Source organism: Eublepharis macularius, chromosome 6 (assembly GCF_028583425.1).
Source record: "Eublepharis macularius isolate TG4126 chromosome 6, MPM_Emac_v1.0, whole genome shotgun sequence".
Lineage (NCBI taxonomy): Eukaryota > Metazoa > Chordata > Lepidosauria > Squamata > Eublepharidae > Eublepharis > Eublepharis macularius.
In genome coordinates this window covers 90,455,383-90,477,747 of record NC_072795.1, presented here as the reverse complement: position 1 = coordinate 90,477,747, position 22,365 = coordinate 90,455,383, and the positions used below count along the sequence as shown (strand labels likewise).

The 22,365-nt window shown below is 41.0% G+C and overlaps 1 protein-coding gene across 1 annotated transcript in view; it reads right to left on the bottom strand.

Annotated features, from left to right (window-relative positions):
• Positions 1–18,486, bottom strand: part of FANK1 (fibronectin type III and ankyrin repeat domains 1) — a 64,056-nt gene extending 45,570 nt beyond the window's left edge. Inside the window, exons 1-3 of the mRNA XM_054983791.1 lie at positions 18,460–18,486; positions 3,107–3,278; positions 1,663–1,787 (exon numbers count right to left, since the gene is read on the bottom strand). Of these exons, the coding sequence (XP_054839766.1) occupies positions 1,663–1,787; positions 3,107–3,278; positions 18,460–18,475 (313 nt within the window). The 5' untranslated portion in view covers positions 18,476–18,486. The remainder of the gene's footprint in view (positions 1–1,662; positions 1,788–3,106; positions 3,279–18,459) is intronic.
• Positions 18,487–22,365: the final 3,879 nt, after the last annotated feature.

The following is a 22,365-nucleotide window of genomic DNA, read 5'->3' as shown; positions in this document are numbered from 1 at the left end:
AATCACCACCCCCGACAGAAAAGAGGCATAATGAAAACATTAGTGGATCGTGCAAGACGGATATGTGAGCCGCGCTTTCTCAATGAGGAAATTAATCATCTAAACCACGCACTTCAGGCAAATGGCTACTCCAGAAATGAAATCCGAAGAGCAATCAAACCCAGGATGAATCAAACAACCAAGGAAAAACAGTCACCTACAGGAAAAGTGTTTTTGCCATATATCAAAGGAATTACTGATCAGATGGGAAAGCTTATGGAACAGCATAACCTTCAAGCAGTATTCAGACCCACCCGAAAAATACAACAGATGCTACGATCAGCAAAAGACAGCAGAGACCCCCTCACCTCTGCAGGAGTATACCGTATACCCTGCAGCTGTGGACAAGTTTACATCGGGACCACAAAGCGTAGCATCCAGACAAGAATAAAAGAACATGAAAGACACTGCAGACTTGGACAGCCTGAAAAATCAGCAGTGGCTGAACATAGCCTAACTCAAACAGGGCACAGTATCTTATTCCAGGACACCAAAATACTGGACAACACTTCCAACTACTTTATCAGACTGCACAGGGAAGCCATTGAAATTCACAAGCATAAGCAAAACTTCAACAGGAAAGAAGAAACCTTAAGAATGAACAGAGCATGGGCTCCAGTTCTGAAAAACACCAGGCTAACAAAACACTCCACACCCGACAATAGCCCTGCAGAGAAGATTAGCACATCAAGCACCAATCCATATGCAAAAGAACCTCCTCAGGATACAGTGAAGCCTCCCGCCATTAGCATTCCACACCCTGGGAAACTCTTACAGAATGACTCAGCTCAACCCCACCCCTCCTGAGTAGATACAAATGACCTACATCTTTTCCACACTGTGACACTGAGAGATCTCTGTCTTTTGGTGCTACACCTCTGAAGATGCCAGCCACAGCTGCTGGCGAAACGTCAGGAACTACAATGCCAAGACCACGGCAATACAGCCCGGAAAACCCCCAACAACCATCGTTCTCCGGCCGTGAAAGCCTTCGACAATAAGTTACAACAGTTTGGATGGAATTCTTTGCTTTGGCATGACTCTCTGGTTTGATGTTGGTCCCCTTGATTCACTTTGGTTCTTCTTGCTTCTGTTTGGTTTGGGTGGAATTCTCTGTTTTGACATTATTTTCTGGTTTGATGTGGGTCCCCTTGATTCTCTTTGGCTCTGGGGAGATTCTATCCAATCCCTTGCTTCAGTTTGGTTCTGCAGGGCTTCCTCTTGCATTTGGGAATAACACCTTTACTTCTGCACTAGGCAGAAATGACTATTTGAGAGACCTATTTTCCAACAAGTTTCAAACCCCATACCTGCAATTTGCCCTGTCAAGATTCTAAGATAATGTGAAGTGTTTGAGTGGTCTTCATTTTCCTTTGGTATGAGGGTGGGCATGGTTCCTACATTACAATGAGGGGGTGAATTATAATTTTTCAGTATCCTTGGCTATGCTTTAACCTTTAAAATGCAGTTTGGAGAAGATGCTGCATAAATAGCTTAATTGCAGTACTGCTGCATAATAAATGTATTTACATTGCTTTCCATTAAACAGCTAGCTAATTTAATGCTATATAAATCTTTTTATATTGAGAATGCTTAACATTTAACAATAAATTATGAACTTACTTGTTGTAGTTACACAAATTGGCGAACTGTAAGCAGAATCTCCTGCAGGATCTGTCACTTTAAGTCGAAATCTGTAAGTTGTTCTAGGTTCAAGACCTTCCACGATATGCTGCCGAGCATAGCCCCTATAAAAGAATAATATTAGTTGTTTCAAAACTAATTTTTCATTAGTTAAAAAAATGATCCCTTACCACTCCAAAAGGACAAAGCACTAATGATATCATAAGCTGACTGCATATGTTAACTAACTCTTGTAGTTGAAATTACAATGGAAAAATAAAGATGCAGAACTGTTTTAAAATATGTTCAAAAATATACACAGTATTTTGGTCTGTTCTGTCAGTGTAAAGCTTCATTTGCTAACTGCACATAATTAATTTGCCAGTTGCACATAAAACCCCCATAAATCTCATACTTGCTATGCAAATATATTAAACACACTTAAAACTCAAACAAGCATAAAGAGAAGATATCTTCAAAAATAAGTGCTGGAACATCTATACAAGTGTCATACTCTTGTAACACATTTTGGAACAGTACTCCCCTGTCAAGGGCAAAAAAAGGAGAGGTCTTAAATTTTAATAGCTTGGCATAAAAATGTGATTGCAAACAAAAATGACTACCAGAATTGTAGCATGTTTGCATGTTACCTGCTTCAGGTAATAAGCAAAAATCCTTCTGAAGTATCTGACACTGTAAGCAGATTGTTTCCTTCGTATGACATTAAAAATACCTTAAATTTTAAAATTCTGTTGACAGTACCAAGACGGCTAACTTCACAGTATTCAGTCTAATTCTGCCACCTAGTGTCATAGTCTAGACAATATTTCTGATGACTAGGAAATATATGATGAGTCAGTAGGTCATTGACAGGTTATACCTCCCATTTGTTATTTTAAAATGTATCTATTGTCTTTCCAAATGGACACAACCTGTCAATTAATAATAACACAGTAATTAAAGCTGGTGTGTGCGAGTTTTAGAGGATGATCAATTATTCTTTGCATCAGCCTACATCTGTTCCACAATTAAGAAGCTTTTTATAAGTGAAACTGTATAATGACAAAAACAAAAGAAAAAGTAAAACAGAGAGGGAATTTGATGGGAGCAGGCACAAGAGAACCACTGACAAAGGGCTACGCAATCTAAACCCTGTATCCTAGGGCAACTGGCTCTTTTAACAGGTATAAAATTCGTTTATCCATTGTGGATTCATTTCAAGACACTTTAGACACTTCCCCTTTCAAGTAAACAGACACTACTAACGGCACTGAAGTGTACGAATAAAGATGAAGTGTTTACAATCCAAAGACATTCCAATTTTACCTGGAGCCATGGCTTGAGGCTGGGTTCAGAATCACTGATCTAGACTATTTACATCAATCCATTTTGTATAAGCTTTCTTTTCAATTGTTGGAAAAGACAACACGAGAACTGCACCTACGTGTAAATTATTCCATATGTGTGTAACTTGGGATCCTCTTCTTCAACTGAAAATTTTATCCATTGCTCCTGAGGCCCATTTCGTTGTCCTTCAGAGTCCCAATGTAGCTGAATGTTGTGGTGACTCACATGGCCTACAACTAGAGGATGTGGTTTTGGGATGGTGTGTCTTTCTGCAAATGAATCATGTCAAAGTGTTAACATGACAATAGACACAATTTTAGCATGACAACACACACATTGTATGCAGAAACAATATATGCAAACATCTCTCCAGAACTGGAGGGAATATTTTGATTTGGATATACCTAGAATTGCTTAAAAGTTGTAGGGCACTCCCACTTTTAACACAGCATTTTGTATTATGGGACATACAACAAATGGAATTGTGACGCAATTATGCATTCTACACAGGGACTTCAATTGCTACCACAAACATCTACACAGCCTAAATAATAGACTGTGGGAAAGAAATGTTTCTTTCTATTAAAAGTTGCCTACTATATCTCCAGATTCGTATTCTCTAATACAGGCATGTAGACAAGTTAACATATTGTAGACTTAAATTATTTCAGACATGATTTTAAAAAGTGCAGATCAGTTATGCCTAAATAAATACAATGAATCTGGGTCACAGATGGGGTTCTTCAGAAATTAATTTTCTGCCATTGGACACTGAGAGTGATTCCGCACATGTTGGATAATGCACTTCCAATCCTCTTTATAGATCATTTGGAACGGATTTTTTTGTGTGCAGGACAAAAAATCCACGTCAAACGATTGATAAAGTGCATTGAAAGTGCATTATCCAACATGTGTGGAATCAGCCTGACTGTAACAGGTTGTTTTATAACACTGGAATCAGTAAGTAAAGGTAACCTAGGCCATGTCCACCCAGGTTATTTTCCTCGGGTTCAATAATATAAGGAAGTGGTTGTTTTTCCTGTTTCATCATAGCATTGTAGTGAATTCAAGCACTTCCTGGAATTTCCTGGACCATTGGATACTTTCTGTGAAGGGTCCTTCTCCTCTGAGGACAGGAGGGCAACTTGAGATGGGTGATTCCCACCCTCTGTTCAGAGAGGCAGGACTAATTTGAACTTCCTGTCTTCCAGTAGCTGTCACCCTTCCCTTTAGTTTGGTAGCTCCAAAATCATTAAAAAGCAGAACTATAAGTAAAGAAAAATTACATGCAAGATCATAACAATAAGAGATTAACCTGGAAGAACAGGAAGTATAGTGAACAGATAAGAGGTGAATGTGAAGTCAGGGCCGTAGCAAGGATCGCCAGCACCCAGGGGCAGCTCCAGGGCTGTTGCTGCCCCCCTGAGCACCCAGACTGCACAATGACATCACTATGCATGACATCATCATGCAGGTCACACCGCTGCAAGCCAGCCGCCCCATCGGCACTGCAGGCAGCTGGGATGGCACATGGTTGGCCTCCCAGCCCTCCTGCTCAGTTGCCCTGTGCACCACCCCAGCCGCCTGCCGTGCCTGGCCCGCAGATGCTGTCCCCAGCCGGTAGCACACACTGGCAGTGGCAACAGCACAGGGCAACTGAGTGGGAGAACTGGGAGGCTGCCTGCTCAGCTGCTAGTACTGCTGCCACCAGCTCCGCGACGCACTCTCCTGGCCAGCAGCCACGCCTGGCGCCCCTCTTCATCAGCGCTGGGGGCAGGCGACTCCCCCTGGGCCCCTCGTAGATCCAACCATGTGTGAAGTTGACATTGACAATGACTCCGGGAGGGGCAAGATGTCCTCCTGTCCTCAGAGGAGAAGGATCTTCATGGTAAGTATCCAATGGTCTGTTCTCCCTCTGAGGCAGAGGACATCTTGAGATGGGACCTCCCATAACAGTGTCCTATTCTTTGGGTAAGTCATCATTGTCTGGTCATAAGATGTGCGTAATACTCTTCTACCAAACGCTGCATTGGCTGAGTCATAAGTGTTCAGCTTTTTTGTTATGTTTAACAAAAGTTGATACAAATGACCAAGCAGCTGCTCTGCAAACCTCTTTGACTATAGCATGTCTGGCAACGTGCTCTGGTTGCAGCACTTAGTATTGAGTGAGCAGTAATCCCAGCTGGTATGTCTAGGTTTTTTTTTAAAATTTTGTGCGCTTCTATGATGCTTTTAGAGTACGTCTTATGTCCAGAGTATGTCATGTTCTTAGGATGAGAAGTATTCGGACAACTGATAATAGATGTAATTCCTGTGATCTGTGGAAAGGAGATCACAGGAAGCCTCCTGTGAAGGCTTTCCATGATGCATTATATATTTCCTATTAGTGGACTGTCTCCTAGAGGCTAGATGTGTGTCAATTATTTCTTGAGAATAGTCTGGTCAGAAGAAGTAGTCCTGCTTACTCACCATGCGGTTTGCTGAACTGGACCTTGCTAGAGCATATCTGTAGATATTGGAGGGTCAGTGGTGAAAGCGTTGACAGATGTTGAAGAATGGAGAACCACGGGTGCCGGTACCAGTAGGATGCTATCACTATGATTTCTACTTTTTGTTTTCTAATATTCCTGATTAGTTTCGGGAAAATCAGAATAGGTGGAAGGCAAATGGCAGAACACGTGGTCCTTGTGACATCAACGTGTCAGTTACTTTAGCCTCTAGATGGAAGCACCTGGTGAAATATGTGTCCACTTCATTGGTCAACACGTTGTCTGATCTGATTAGAACATGTTGGTCTAGCATTTGTAGTAGGGCTAGATAAATTGCCCAGAGCTCCAGTAGGTTGACAGGGGATCTCGTCTCGCTGCTGGACCATCAACCTTGCACCAGTGGATCTTCTAGTGCTGCTCCCCATTCGGGCAGACTAGTGTCTGTGGTCACCTGTTTCAATACTGGACTGCAGTATTGCTTTCCTTGCAGAAGGTTGGTCATCCTTGCCTGCTGTACGAGACTGGGTTTGGGCTTTTTTGTTTTTGTAACCATTAAGGGGACCCAAACGGAAAGATCTTTCTGGTTCGTAATTTGTAGCTGTAAGGAACTCAGTAGTCACTGTAAGGGTCTTGTACGTAGTTAACCCTATGTAGTGGAAAATGCCAGAAGACGATTGTGATAACGAGGAGATAGGTGGTGAACCACACAGCCCTTCTCCATGTGAATAGCAGCCTCAGGGCAACAGAGAGTTAACCTCCATACAGCACTGTAAATTGCAAGCACCTGGTGGTGGTAAGGGTGGCTAGATAAGGGTGAAAAACTTCAGAGAGAGACAGACAGAAAAGAGCTGGAATTTTCAAGAGAAGAGCCTAGCTGCTGAGTGACTGGCCTGCCTGGAAGGACTGATCTGGCTGCCTGGAAGACTGCTTGAAAGGTTATTGGGTGGAGGATTGTTATTATTATTGTTTTTGCTGCATTTCAGCTGAATAAAGCTGCTTCCTTTTGTTCAAGAATATTGCTTGTTGGAATCTGTTTGAACCATGGGCAATACTCATTACTGGATGGCATTGATACTTAGAATCAGTAGACCTATCAATGAGTACCTGGCCTTGATGATTACTTGTGACATCTCCTTTCTCTTCTTTGCCCATTTCAGTTAAGAAGAAAGAATTGTGTGTTGTGTCTAATAGGGCTCCCAGAGGTTCTACTCACTGGATTATAAAGAACTTCTCTTAAGTTGATCAGGAACTGTAAACTTGTAGACATGCCAAGCTTGACTTGATTCAAGTTGTCCAGGGTGTACATGAATGCTTTTCTCTCTCAATGTTACAACTGGGTTGATCAAGATCTTTGTGAAGGCCCTCGGTGCCATGTTAGTTCTCTGAACCGTAGATGGAGCCCCCCTGTGCAGAAAAGAAGGAATATTCTCTGGCATGAAAGAATTGGAATGTAAAGTAAGGTACTCCTCTGGTGTAGTTTGGCTCTGAGATCCAGGAACAGCAGAAGCCTTGAGCCAAACATGGGACCCTCTGCATGCAAAGCAAGTGGTCTACCACTGAGCCACGGGCCCTCCATAGCACGGATTCTGTGATGGATTTCATCATTTCCAATCTGAGGTGCTTCAGTTTGATAAACTTGTTGATATATTTTAAGTCTAGTATCGCCCTGCAAACTGTTCTTTTTTGGCACTGTGAAGAATATGCCAGATACTCCCTTTTCCCCTTGTCTCAGGGGAGTAGAGGCATGAAAAAAGCAGGGTTGCACTTACCTGTGATAAGCATGTTGTCTACCTGGATTGAAGGATTCAGAAACTCTGTGAAGTCTCACAGCAACAGTCACTATGAAACACACAGATATCTGTAGAAATGAACTCACAACTTACAACAAATAGTTCTTAAGAAGCCAGTGGGCTTCTATCTTTTCCTACAAAGATGCAATCTGCTATTAGAGATGATCAATGGCCTCAATTCATAACACTTTGGCCTATGCCCTTATGTCCCAGGACAGGATTAAACGCGTTTCATGCTCCCTTCAAGGGGATGGTAGAAAGGTCATAATAATCTGTTGAGCAACAGCTTAAGAAAAAAATTGCAACAGGGAAGTTCTGGTTCCCACATAGGCTAACAGTTTATACCATCTGCTGTCTACAGTGACTGGAATAGAGATGAAGTGCTATTTAATATGCAGGTCATCAACAACAATAGTGATGACCACAGGAATGAAGAATAAATTTGCAAAGGGTTATAGCAAGAGCCCTGCCACAGTAACCAATTCAATGAGAGTTCAGGCACCCTTTCTGAGTAGAAGGATGGTTGTGGAATATATCGAGATCCCAGCTTTCATTCCCAGTGCAGACTCAAAGTGGATACAACATTTCATACCTTTCCATTCCATCCACACAAAAAACCCCACAAGGCAGGCTGGGCCTAGAGAATGCAACAGAGCTGAGGCCACAGGTAACCATCCCAGGCAATATAGCAACGGAATCTGGATCTCCCAGATCCCAGCCTGACATTCCAACCACTGGCTCCAACCAACTGGCTCTTGTTAGAAAGGGTGTTGTAAAGAAACAATCCCAGGGACAGTCTGAACACAATTGCAAGAACAGCTCTCTCCCAGCAGGGACAATTGTTACGCTGTAAAGTCTGTTTCATGTTTTATGTTGGCCCTAGGATACTGGCTCTCACTGGGTCCTCCTGAGCCTGTTGATTGGCTTTTTGGATGTGGGAAACCACTCTGTAGCCACCTCCCTGTTTGTTGGAAAGGTTGCCAGCTTTGGCAAAGTCAGAAATGGCTGCCGTGTAAAACTATCATCTTCCTCTGCCCTGCATTGAAGGCTAGTCATTTCCTCCCTCATGAAACACAGGACAATCAAGAGGAAGCCCCATCATCCTCTACTGCTCTGTGTTGGACCCAGCTATTTCCTCGCTCACCACCTGTCTCAAAACAGCTATGAGGTCAGTGGACACAGCCAAGGAAGCCACACCAGGTGTGTTAATCATGGTCTGTTGACTGGCAGAGCTCATGGTGAAGATTACTGTTGCACGCATTTTGGCCTTGAATGTTCTGTGCCACTTGGATTGATCGATGAATGCAGTTGGAGGTACTTTGTGATCTTCTCTCTGTGTAGAAACTGAAGCTGTGCCAGCTAGGCTCTATGTGGCTGCCATGCTATCTAAGGCCATCTTTGCGCCAGCTAGGCCATGAGTGGTTGAGTTGCTGCCTCTGAGGGAAAAGGCATCGGGTAGGCTCTGAGTGGCTGCTGCATTATCTGAGGTTGCCCGTGCACCAGCTAGCCCATGAGTGGCTGCCGTGCTGCCTCTGAATGCCCATAGTACTGTAATGCCTCCTTTTGATGTGCTTCAGGGGGTCTGGCTTTGAAGCAGGACAGGTGAGCATAGGCCCAACCACCTCGCGATCTGGTCTGCTTTCTGTCCCCGGATCAACAGGCATGGCTTTAAGGTGGGCCAGCTCACCCTCTGACAAGAAGCTGTCTCTCATTGCAGCCTCCATGTGGGCCTGAGGCAATCTGGATGCTTGAGTTCTAAAACGGCCATCGCCACGGCAGAAGAGAGAGGGAAAGGAAAAGGAGACGAATGCGAAAAGTTTTTCCCCCAGGTTAACCGCACTGCATGGAGAAGCGTCGGAGGAGGAAAAATTAGGAGCCAGCCGTGGCCGAGAAAGAGGCAAGAAGACTAAGAGGCTTTGCTGAGGGAGGTCAGGAAGGAAGGAGGTGAGGGTAAAGGCCACAACTGAAAAGAGCAGGAAATTTTTTTAGGAAATCTCACTGCAGCTAGCTGCACTGCTGGGGGGCGGGGAGAAGGCAGGTATTTAAGAGAAGGGACTGCTGGAGAAGAGAGCTGTTAGTGTTGAAAGGTAGAAAGAAGGAAAAGTATTCAATAGTCTGAGGCAGAAGCCTAAGACACTGCTCTTCCTGTCGAGGCAGGAATAAAATTGAAGGGAAGAGTGACACCTACTGGAAGACTGGAAGTCCAAATTAGTCCTGCTTCCCTGAATAGAGGGTGGGAATCACCCATCTCAAGATGTCCTCTTCATCAGAGGGAGAAATAGCTTTTTCCTGATCTTTCTCAAACCTGCTTTCCTCTGAAGTTTTGAGAAAGATTGCAGCAAAGCCTGCTGCATGGATGGGAAAGTTCAGATTTTCTTGGACCCACTCACATGGCAGCCATTTTACCCACAATAGCCATTTCCACTCTCTGCCACTTGGGAGGTTTTTGGTTTTTATAAAAAATTAGCAACTGAATATTGTTATATTGATATAATGTTACAACAATATGTGTAATAGGTTCTTTGAATTCTCAGCTTTTCGTCATGAAAAACACCCTATTACTTAAGGCTTTTGTAGTCTGCCTCTAAGCATTGATAACGTTGTCCAATGGTGACCATTTCCAGATAACTTTATTTCTGTCATACAGCTGTTAAAGGCACAGAACCTTTTCTGAGAAAATACATGGGCTGAATCCACACGTCCCGGCATAGCACTAAACTGCCGGAACAATAGCATCTTCCTGGTGCAATTTCTGATGTCATTGCACCATGAAAGCAGAATCGTGGCGTGATGACGTCAGAAATTGCTCCAGGAAGACGCTATTGTTCTGATAATTTAGCGCTATATCAGGGCATGGGGATTCAGCCATGGTATCCTTAGATTCTTTAGCACTTGCTTTTGTTTCTTATGTTGTTACTATAGAGTCTCTATTTTATGCCTCAATCTATCTTTAGAACTGATGGATCTCAAAAGGAATACTTTGGCCATTAAAAAACTACTTAAAGCAAGAGAAAAACGCAACCTGTGTCCCTTCATGTAGCTGATCTATATGAACTTTTTTGGTAAACCAGAAACAAATTAAGTATTCTATTGCTACAACCAAGCTGGAGCTTTATGACATCATAGTTACTCTAAAAATAGGAAAGAGAAGCATTATGAGAATTAATCAAAGCCTATGGATGGTCTTGTATCTGGCAAGTCAGAATTGGCATGTCAAGAAGCCAAAGTTATGGATTGTATACAACTGTTTTGCTGCTAGAAGCTGATGTTTTCCTGCCTTCACTTAACTTCAGAGATCCTTGTGATCTGTGAGGTTGCTGCACTTGCAGGAAAAAACCCATATAGGTTGGGTAGGGCACTGAAAAGAACTGGGCAAGATCACCTCTCCTACCTCTTCCATCAGTGGGGCATCCGCAGGATAAAATCTATGACTACTAAGAACAACCTCATCTGGAAATCGTAAGATTTTAGACAAAGCAAATTTAGAAGGTAAAGATGGTTTCTGTCATAGTCAACAAGGCTACATAATTGCTATAAGTTCAGAGATATGTATATAACTCCATCATGTGTTGCTATAATATAAAAAAGAAAAACTGACAGGAACAACCTTAGAAATGAAAACTGCTTGAAGAAAAAAAGATGTCCGGTCCCTTTAATACAGCCTTAACAGGATTTTTTGTACTTTTTACCTCCACATCCTGAAAAGCTTCAGCTGCCCATTTCCATGTGTTAAGCTTCTGTTAAAGGAACAGGACATTTTTCTTTAGACCTGTTGGCAACCTAGATCTCTTCATTATTCTTTTCAAGTAAAAAATGTACTGAGAAAGATCATATCCATTTTTCTAAAAAACCATCCCCCTCCAAAATCTGCCCGAGAAACATTCCAAGTCAGTCAACCTTGTAATCTCTTGCTACAAAATTAATTTTGGAGTTTACTTTAACTTCTCCAGAGACATTTGAAACTCATGAATAATGAAAAATTAAACAGAAGTGATGCCCTTTTTAAATAATCTGTTTCAATTATTTAAGCCAATTACTTAAGCAGAATTACTTAGTTCAGGAGTGCCTTCTTATATATATGCTGTAGTCTCCCTTTAAAAAACAAGCAAATAAAAGTAATAATTAACCTTTTTGAATATACATCAATTTTATAACTAAGCTATCACATTTTTATTTTTAAGAAACTCTAAACAGCATACATGGCTGTTTTATCTTTACAACAATTATACTGAAAGTCGGACCCAAGTTCACCAAGTGAGCTATCTGGCTAAGCTGGGATTTAAACCCATTCCAATGCTAATGGTTCTACCACCTTTGCACCCTTCATACATAAAAATGTCACCCCATGGTAATTCACAGAACATTTCAACAAGAGTAACAGTTTTCTATCATGCTTATATTTTGTTTTAAGGCCAAGAAATCTATAATAAAATAATATGAATAAGTCGCTTTGGGCCAAGAGGAGAGGTGAAGTACAAACAATTTAATAATAAATATATTACCATGTAAGACTAGTTCATAATAGTTCTAGTAATCCAAGTACATTAATTTTAATATAATTAATATGTAGAAAATATATTAAGTTCTAAGATCTAAACAAAAACTTCTGCACTGATACATGTAATGACATTTTCAAATTAATACCAAATGTTCAAATACCAACATTTGTTCAAAATGTTCACAATGGAGGAGAAAGAATAGGAACAAGTTACTGAGATTTCTCCATGAAGTACATCTCTTTATGAGTTTGTAATTTCAGATCAATCTAGACAGACACTTGATGCTAGTATAGAGGATTTACTTCGGCATTATTGCCTACATATCCAGGTAACATTTCTCTTATATTTAGAGGCAAAAAATGTTTTCTGTGGCACAGCCAGGATGAATATAGTACAGTAACAAATGCTATGCTGACACTAATATACAGGAAGGAGCTGCAAACATAAGCAAACCCAAAGACTAGGGATCTTCTTGCTCAGTCCTATGAACATAGACTTGCATTTTTTAGAAACCTCATCATATATAAATTTAAATGTAAATATTTTTGGTGCAAAAAACCAAGTCATATTAATAATATTTAACATATATTTTTCATTATGATAATAAAAGTATTGTGAAATCAATTATCAAGTATCATGGAAATAACAATTAAGTATCTTGAATACAATTCCTATATTATCCAAAGATATTTACATTCTTATACACTGTTTCTCATTAAGCCAATAAGGCATATACTATAGTTGTCTCTGGTACCAAAGAAATCAAACAATGAGGGAGAAAGTATTTCTTGAGAGAGCTGCAATGAAACATGATCAAAAGCATGTTGGCCTTTTCCAAAGAAATTTCTAAACCAACAAGAAGTCACCTAATTTACTGAACATCCACACTATTAGCAGCAGCTACAACAACTATGTAATTAAAAATAGAAATACATAAAGCACTATGAAGAACAAAGCACATAACAAACCTTTATGCAGCAAAAGCTCTGGGATGCTTATGAGGTGTCATTGCAAAGTTCTGATATGACTAACATAATAAGTCATAATGGAAAAACTGGCACAAATATATACTATTGTTACAAGATACAAGAACATTCTAATGTGAACAAAAATCATACAGGTAGACATTTTATTTTACCACTTTATCGTTCCCCAGGCACATCTTTGATGTAGAAACCCAATGAAAGTGAAGGCTTTATTTTGATTAATAATAAATACAATTAATTTTTAGACAACCTGAAGGCAAAATGCCTTTTTATTCCTTAACATTTAGTTGGTTCCTCTCAAGGAGTCTGTAACAATTTATTTATTTATTTATGTCATTTATAGTCCACCTTTCTCACTGAGACTCAAGGGGGATTACACAGTATGAGATTAGTACAATCAGTATCAAGTACATTTCAATACAGTATCAAGGACATTTCATAAATAATACCATAGGGTAAATAGATACAAGTTTAAAAGATATAGTATTAGCAAGAATCCAATACAGAGTAGAAAAAATACTGAAGCAGAACATAATAAATCCTAGGACTAACATTAGACAACATGGAGCATTGGAATACATATTTAAAGCAGCAGATAATGTAAGACAATATAGTGATGAAGTCTATGGTCCCTAACTCATTAGCGAAGCATCTGAGACCCCCTTCCCTACAATACAGCCCTCTCATTTGAGTAAAAAGCCTTTTTAAATAGTTCAGTTTTGCAATATGAACTATTTATAGGCCTTACCAACCAGCAATATCATATCCAACGACATGACTTTAGGATGTTTTCCAGTGAAGTCTGGCATCAGTCATAGAAAATTGCTGGCTGAATGCCTACAGTCCTCTGATTTTCTTTGCTTAATAGGGGCCCTCACTAGAGTTACTACTCTACAGCTGTAATCCTAAGAACACTTTCCTCGGAGTAAGCCCCATTGAATAAAATTGGACCTGCTTAGGATTGCTCCCTACCTTTGGTATTGCCATTCCTATGTCAAAGGTAAATAGAGCAATAGTTCCATCTTCTGACAGCTAAGAAATAACTAAGTTTAATATTGTTTAATTGACTTGAATTAACTTGAATATAGCAAAACACAGAGGTATGTCTTAACGAGTTCTTGATAGTACTGGTAGTGATGAAAGCAAGTATGCTGCCTGCTGTATGGGCATTATATTTTACAGCAGAATTTTAAAAACACCCGGGAACCCATGGAGAATTGACCCTATTCTCACTACCACAGCTGCTAGTTTTCTCCCCCACTTCTGGCTCAGGCAGGCGTGTTCCCCTCAGCAGCTGCTTCCAGCATGTCTCCCCTTTTCTGCGCCTCTCCCTTCATCACACTGGCTCTGGCTCGCCTCTCTGCACTTGTCCATCCACTGGCTCTGGCTTCCCCTCTTTACCTGCTGAGGTGACTGGCTGACATGCTCACATTTTTGCACACCATTTTGGTTAGTCAGTATGCCACCCAAACTGATAGTTTGGTGAGCTGTTCTCCCAAATAATTGTTTTTAATAGGTTTTCCCCCCTGCAAATCCAGGCACAGACATATGAGTTTCTCCTTTCTTGGAAGTCAAGTAGACAGTGTTTATTTTTCAACAAAAACAGAGTGCTCAGTAACTGGGAATTGCTGCAGTGATTTCAATATTTTTCTCCTATCCCAGCTGGTAGAAAAAATGCTTTGAATACCAGAAGAAGGCATATGAGAAAGAAGGGGTGTGTGTCCCATTTTTTTAAAAATAGATACTCTCCATCTTGGCTTTCACAAAATTCAAAAAGCCTTCCCAGAGTCCAAGAACGTAAGATAAGTGAAAATGAAAATTCTGGGGACAGAAACACCAATCCATCTGATTCTGTTCAAGGGGAACATCTCTTAACTGTTCTGGTTGGAAAGCATTCCTGTCAGGTATTCTGTCTACTCATTACCCTTTCCACTGATTAGGAAAAGGAAACTCAAATGAAATTGAAATCAATGTGCTTAGGCTGAAATAATTCTGCACAGGATTGCCATGTAGATGTCAGAAATTGTTGTGGTGAGATAATTCATAATAATAACTATAGTAAACAATGGTCCTGAATGGTCCTGATTTGGGTCAGATCATATGTTATTATCCAAATACACATCCCCTGCTATCATCAACTTGAACATTCCCTTTGCACACTGAATCTGTTTGGTAGTGGGTTCAATCATTTGATTACAGTAATTATCACATACAATACAGTCATTTATATGAAACTAGCAGGCACAGTAGGTTATTATATCTAAGGGCTTCATATGTCCCAATGGTAAGATTCTGGAGGTACTAGAGATTGAACCTGGGACCAACAACTGCAAGGCAGGTACTCTGTTACTGAGGTATGTCCCCTGCTGAGAAGCTAAGAATCTTGAAGAATGGAGAACCAGTTCCTGTCTCAGCATAATAATGAAATGAAGTATTATCTTGGTATTTGCAATTAAAGCTTCTAAGATGTTTATCCAATTTTGGATGGCTGCAAAATATACACATACAAACATACACAACATATTTTCAGTCATTCATTTATTGTTTAAATGTGACCAATTTTGTCCACAATTCTATATGTATGATAATAATATACTATTGAAAAATTCAATGTGTTCAATATTACATAGTTTAACTCAATAACTAAGTATGCAACTATCCCTCTGATGACTATATGATACTGTTCTTGTCAAAATAACACACTTTCCTTTATCAAACAATTTTGTTTTCTATCTTCAACATTTATTTTCTCCTGCTGCTCAGATAACAAAAAATCAGGCCTGGTCTACACGTGGCAGAATGAGGTAGAAAAATTTTGAGGTGGTAAAATCAACTGTGCCCTGACCTGGATGATCCAGGTAGCTTGATCTTGATAGATCTCAGATAGGCATAGCACCATATTTTTAAAAACCTTGTCACTGGTTGCTGCCATTTCTGATGTCCCAAAAGTTGTATGTGTGTGTGAGAGGGGAGAAATATAAGATCATTATGAGCTAGTTTGCACTTCTTGGAAGACAGGTAGGATAGAAATGCACTAAATAACCAGCTCGGTCAGTCAGTGTGGGAAGTGAGTAGGGTTGCCGACAGATATGGAGAAAAATGTTGTCTCCAGTTAACAAAAACTTAATGGGTGGAAATTAAGCAGAAACTTTTCAGGTAAATAATATCACTCTCCAAGCAGCTAGAAAGGTGGACTATAAATAAAGTAAATAATTCTTGTTCCCAATGGACCATAGTCAGGTATCAGAAAGAATGTCAAGCTGTATTGTCAAGCCTGGCCAGTTTCAGAAAGAGCTCTGAAAAATTTAAATCCCTCATATAAATGGGTTAGTGTGCGAATTGTAGCCATTGCTTCTTGTACCTGCATCTTTCTCAGACTTAAATTGCTCATTGCTCTCTACTGCTAATAAAATTCAATGTCAGGAGATTAAAAAGAAAAAAGGAAGCAAACATAATACATCCATCTTTGTGTGGTTTTTCCTTTAGAAATGGTGTCCATATTTATAATAACTGATTAGTCTGTATGAGATTTCCTCTATAGATGGTAAAAAGGTAAAGGTAGTCCCCTGTGCAAGCACCGAGTCATTGCTGACCCATGGGGGGATGTCGCATCACTATGTTTTCTTGGCAGATTGGATGGTAGCAGAATTGATATATTGTTTTGAAATAAAACTGTTTTGCTTTGGTGACTGGAGATTATTATCATTTGATATTATTCTAGCGGACTGGCTTTCAACTACATTTCATGCAGAGATGTTTTGAGAGGGTTAATAAAATGATCATCTTTTGGTAATGCAGTGATTAGACTATGCCTGCAATCCTATGCACATACATTTAAGCACTATTGAAATAACTGAGTAAATAGGGTTGGATCTTACTCCTAATTACTCCTAATTCAGGTTTAGGTTTAGGGTAAATAGGTTTAGGGTTGGATCTTACTCCTAATTTAGTCCCACCAGGTATGTCTTTAGAACTTTGAGTAGAGATGTAAAATAGAGGAAAGACCCTTTTTTCTCAAGGGCGGGGAGGGGGATTTGTTGGGAAAATTTAAACATATGCAATACATAGGGATGGATTCAGAGTAACTGTCACTAACAGAAGAGTGGGGTCATTTCCACAAATTCCCTCTTCTTCTGCTGACCCCCAAATGCTGTTCCTGAGGGTCCCCTGTCCCCAAGAAGCAGTATTGGAGAGATAAGTGGGCTGGACTGGGAGGGAGGAAGAAATGCTTTGATCTACTGATACTGCTTTGGTCTACTGTACACTTTTTGTGCATTACAGTCATTGTCTCTGTACAATATTTTGCTTTCATGCACATATGCAGCAATTATTTATTGCTTTATAAATTTTTATAACCTCTCGTGCTCAGTACACCTTTTCCTCTTCTCCATTCAGAGGTCTCTCTCTCTCTCTCTCTCTCTCTCTCTCTCTGCTACTGATAAATGTGCCGTGCATGAGTGGAAAATTTAGTCTGGATCCAACTCTTTTACTTGTCAAGCCTTAACTTACCTTGATGTGTTAACAACACCAGTTGCATCATTTATATATTTCAGTTAGCATATAACATTGTACCATTTGAGTTATGAAATTCAAAAAATTTATATGGCTTAGTTTTGTGTAAGCAACATTACAAATATGAGCTGCAAACTGCTACCCATGCACATATAACTTACGCTTGCTTTAGACATGAGATGGCAGAATGCTGAGGTAGTAGAACAGACTAAACTATTTCAGACAGCAGGGAGGAATAACATTGTTTACAATTCACCTATGTTAATTGTTCTCTGCAAATTCCAAACTAGCATAGCAGGAGAAGGGCTTGGCTGAAACTTTTTGCCTTGGTTTGCTAATTTGCAGGAAATTTTAATATGAAAATAACTGTAAATCTGGCCAAAATAAAAGGGTTTCCTTTTCACTACATTTCCATGCAAAAACTGCATCCTTTATATTTTGTAGATATCTAGTATAGGAACCTTACATGGAAAAGGGTACAGCAACCTAATCCCGAGTTTCCTCCTCCTCCTCTTCCTGGGGTAAAGTCTTGGCCATAAACTTCCTCTATTCCCTTGGGGTTTACATCCTCATTTTAGCACTGTCTCTGTCCCTTGACAGACTGAGCACACATGGTTCTTGCCTTCAAGCTTTTCTGTTCTGTTTTGTGGACTTCTAAGGTGTTGGCTGACAGTAATTCTATGCAGTTACTCCAGGCTAAACCATGATTTGGGTGGATTTTAACTGGAATAACTCTGCATAGAACTGCAGTCACACACCGTGCTCTCAGACCATGATAATCTCCACCAAATCCAGACGCTGTGGTGTAAAATGTGATTCATCATTCGACAGTGAGAGAAACGCACTCTTCGTATGCTCAGAAATATTAAGTGTACTTATTTTTTTCCAGGAGTTTCAGCCTTGAAACTGAGTGACAAATAATACTTGTGCTTTCTCATTCCTGGCCCTCCTCCCGTGTTCACACCAATCTATTAATTATAATATTGATTCTTATTTTTTTAAAAAAAGTTTGTATCCCTCGTTTCTTCCAAGGAACACGGCGAGAGATACATACCTCTCCGCCCACATTTTCCCCTCCCAACAACCCTATGAAGCCCGCTAGACCCACAGCGCGACTGGGCTGAAGAGAGCTTCGTGATTTCTCTCCCGTCCTTTCTGCCCTCATTTTCCTCACCTACGCGGGACTCCATGAGCGCTTCTCGGTTTCGACTCCTCTGCCCTTTCAACACCAGGCCAAAGAGTTCCGTTGCCATAGTAACGCAACGGCGCAGCCCGGCAAGCTTGGAAGGAAGAATCGAAAGGTCGGGAAGAAGGAAAGACCACAGCTCACGCCCATCACCGCGCTTTCCTTTGCCAGGCCTTCTCGGAATCTGTTTAAAGCTCAGAACTTTCCCCAAGTAATAGAGAGTGTTAATGATCTGTGTGACCACAGTCATTGGTTTTACAAATAAAAAAAGAGTGTTAAGAAATTTGTCTTTAAAGACTCTATTTGTAACAAAGTCACAAAGACATCAGAGAATAATATTTTAGAAATGAAAACATGGAAAGATCAGGCTTTCATTAACCCTTTGTTTGCCAAAAGGCTCCTGGAATACCACAGAACAGGCCAGAGCAGACACTAAAGAAATGATAGGACCACAAAAAAATGGGAAGCATGAAAGACACAGCAGAACAAGATTTGAGAAGTGAAAACACTGAAGTGGCATGTTTTTATTAACCCTTTCCCTGCCAAAATGCACTCAGCACACCACGGAACAGGCTAGAAAGGGCACTAAAGAAATGCTAGTACCATGAATAACAGTGGGAAGGATTAAAGACACAAGAGAACAATATTCTATACATGAAAACATGGAAATATCAGGCTTTCATTAACCCCCTTTCTTCCAAAATGCTCCTGGAACACCATGGAACAGGCACTAAATAAATTCTAGTACCACCAAAAAAAAGAGAAGCATTAAAGACAAAGTAGCCTGGAGCTGTGGTTACCAACAGTTCTGGAGGAAAATGTCTTGTCCCTTTAATAGAGGATATGGGCAGTTGAAGCTGTTCATGGTATGGCATGGCTAGGAGCCACTTCAAGACAGGATATATGTTCCTACAAATATCAGGTGTACCCTTGTTCGCAGAAAAATCTTGAACTAAAGATGGCGGTTACAATCTATCTAAACTAGCCATCAACTCTTCCACTTGCTCAGACATTGCACAAAACCTGTCTGAAATATGGGGTTGCCAACTTCCATAAAAAGGTAGGGATGAGCTATGGGTGAGTTGTGGAAAGGATATATTGTCGAAGGCTTTCACGGCCGGAGAACAATGGTTGTTGTGGGGTTTCCGGGCTGTATTGCCGTGGTCTTGGCATTGTATTTCCTGACGTTTTGCCAGCAGCTGTGGCTGGCATCTTCAGAGGTGTAGCACCAAAAGACAGAGATCTCTCAGTGTCACAGTGTGGAAAAGATGTAGGTCATTTGTATCTACTCAGGAGGGGTGGGGTTGAGCTGAGTCATCCTGTAAGAGTTTCCCAGGGTGTGGAATGCTAATGGCGGGAGGCTTCACTGTATCCTGAGGAGGTTCTTTTGCATATGGATTGGTACTTGATGTGCTAATGTTCTCTGCAGGGCTATTGTTGGGGATAGAATGTTTTGTTAGCCTGGTGTTTTTCAGAACTGGAAACCATGCTCTGTTCATTCTTAAGGTTTCTTCTTTCCTGTTGAAGTTTTGCTTATGCTTGTGAATTTCAATGGCTTCCCTGTGCAGTCTGACAAAGTAGTTGGAAGTGTTGTCCAGTATTTTGGTGTCCTGGAATAAGATACTGTGCCCTGTTTGCGTTAGGCTATGTTCAGCCACTGCTGATTTTTCAGGTTGTCCAAGTCTGCAGTGTCTTTCATGTTCTTTTATTCTTGTCTGGATGCTACGCTTTGTGGTCCCGATGTAAACTTGTCCACAGCTGCAGGGTATACGGTATACTCCTGCAGAGGTGAGGGGGTCTCTACTGTCTTTTGCTGATCATAGCATCTGTTGTATTTTTCGGGTGGGTCTGAACACTGCTTGAAGGTTATGCTTTTTCATAAGCTTTCCCCATCTGATCAGTAATTCCTTTGATATATGGCAAAAACACTTTTCCTGTAGGAGACTGTTTTTCCTTACACCTCTGAAGATGCCAGCCACAGCTGCTGGCGAAACGTCAGGAAATACAATGCCAAGACCACGGCAATACAGCCCGGAAAACCCACAACAACCATGTGGAAAGGATAGTTTGCCAGATTTTCAGGAGGGGAGAACAATGGAAAATTGGATCACAGGGAGCAGGGGTTTCTTCAGTGGCTCAGGGCTTTAAGTGACCCAGACGAGGACACCCCAAATTGTCTGGAGGTAGCCTGGGGCTTAAAACATGGCTTCAAGCCGATAGAGGTTGCCTGGCTGGAGGCTCCAACTAACAATCAAAAAGAGATGGCCTATTAATATATATAATCAACCAAACAAAGGAAACTGCTTTAAGCATTGCTTCCTATAGACTGATTCAGTCAGTGAGTCAAAAAGAAGGTGAGTACAACAGTGATGGAAAGGGTGTGTGTGTGTGAGCATTGAACAGTGGATGAATGTGAACAAAACTAGTTTCCACTTTGGTTGGAAAACTGCATGAAGCATTGGTATTTGAAAAGGGATTTGACTAAAGATCAGTAGGTGCTTGGAGAGATGATTCAAGCATACAGGAGAGACCAGCAGAGCTGATTGGAAGAGCAGGAGACTGGGGCTGATTCTGCACACATTGGATAATGCACTTCCAATCCTCTTTATAGATCATTTGGAATGGATTTTTTCGTGCGTGGAACAAAAAATCCACCTCAAACGATTGATAAAGTGCATTGAAAGTGCATTATCCAACATGTGCGGAATCAGACTGGATAAGGTTGCCAACCTCCAAGTGGGGCCTGAAGTTCTTGAATTACACCTGATCTCTAGATCAATTCTCCAGGAGAAAAGGAATGCTTTGAAGGGGTGGATTCTATTACATTATTCCCCACTGAGGTTCCTTCTCTTCCTAAACCACGCCCTCCTCTGGTTCCCCAAATCTGGGGAAGCTGAGGATGGTGGAACAGCAAATGTCATATGCTAGAATATAACAGATAAGGGGCTTCTAAGGAGGAGCAGTTTGTCATTATGCCCCCCTCACTCACACACACACACACACACACACACAAGCCGCTGCTGGCTTGTACTTGCAAATTAGCCCAGTAGCTGGTGAATCTCCACCAGATGAGGCAGTGTTGCTGGAAGAGGGATGGGACCAGTGGAGATGAAGAGCCATTTTCCATGGCTATTTTGGCAACCCTGTCCACCCCTGTTGCTAAGTCATAAAGATGATCCGTTTCGATCTGATTGTTGCATTCATCATGGAAGACATGCTCTACACTGATAAATACTCTACGCTAGCCCTCTCATTGAGAGACTGTATCCCTGTTTGTCTTTATGTACTTTTCAGTGCCTTTTGATATTGTTGACCATATTGAAATTATGTACTTTTCAGTGCCTTTTGATATTGTGGCCATATTGAAATTTATATCCCAAAGACAAGCTCTGTCCACCATGCAGCCACAAAGATGTAGGTAGATGACATGCCCAAATGGGGTCATCTTCACCCACTGCTTTGCAAACTGTGGATCAGGAAACCCCCAAAATGGACCCAGGGCATCCATGGTAGAATTCATTGCTTGAGAGGCAAGGTTTAGAGTTTTTTACCCCCCACCCCACTCCTGTTGTATATGTGGAAGAGGAAAGCTTTTCATATATGCAAAGAACAAAGGCATTCAGGCTTTACAGCCATAGAGATATGGCTTTCTCCCTCCCTCTGTCCCTCATGGTATCTGAAGAAGGCCCTGTTCAGATGAACAAAGCTGTCCATGGTGGAACATAGGGGAAGAGGAGTTCCGACAGATATGAGGCGCAAAGCCCATTGTATTGCTAAAGCCCATTGGGTAGCTAGTGTAGTGACTGCAGAATGGGAGTAATATGCATGCTCTGCCTAGTTCCTGCTAATAAATGAGCTGCAGTTTTCTGCGGCAGCTGGAATCTCCTATAAAGA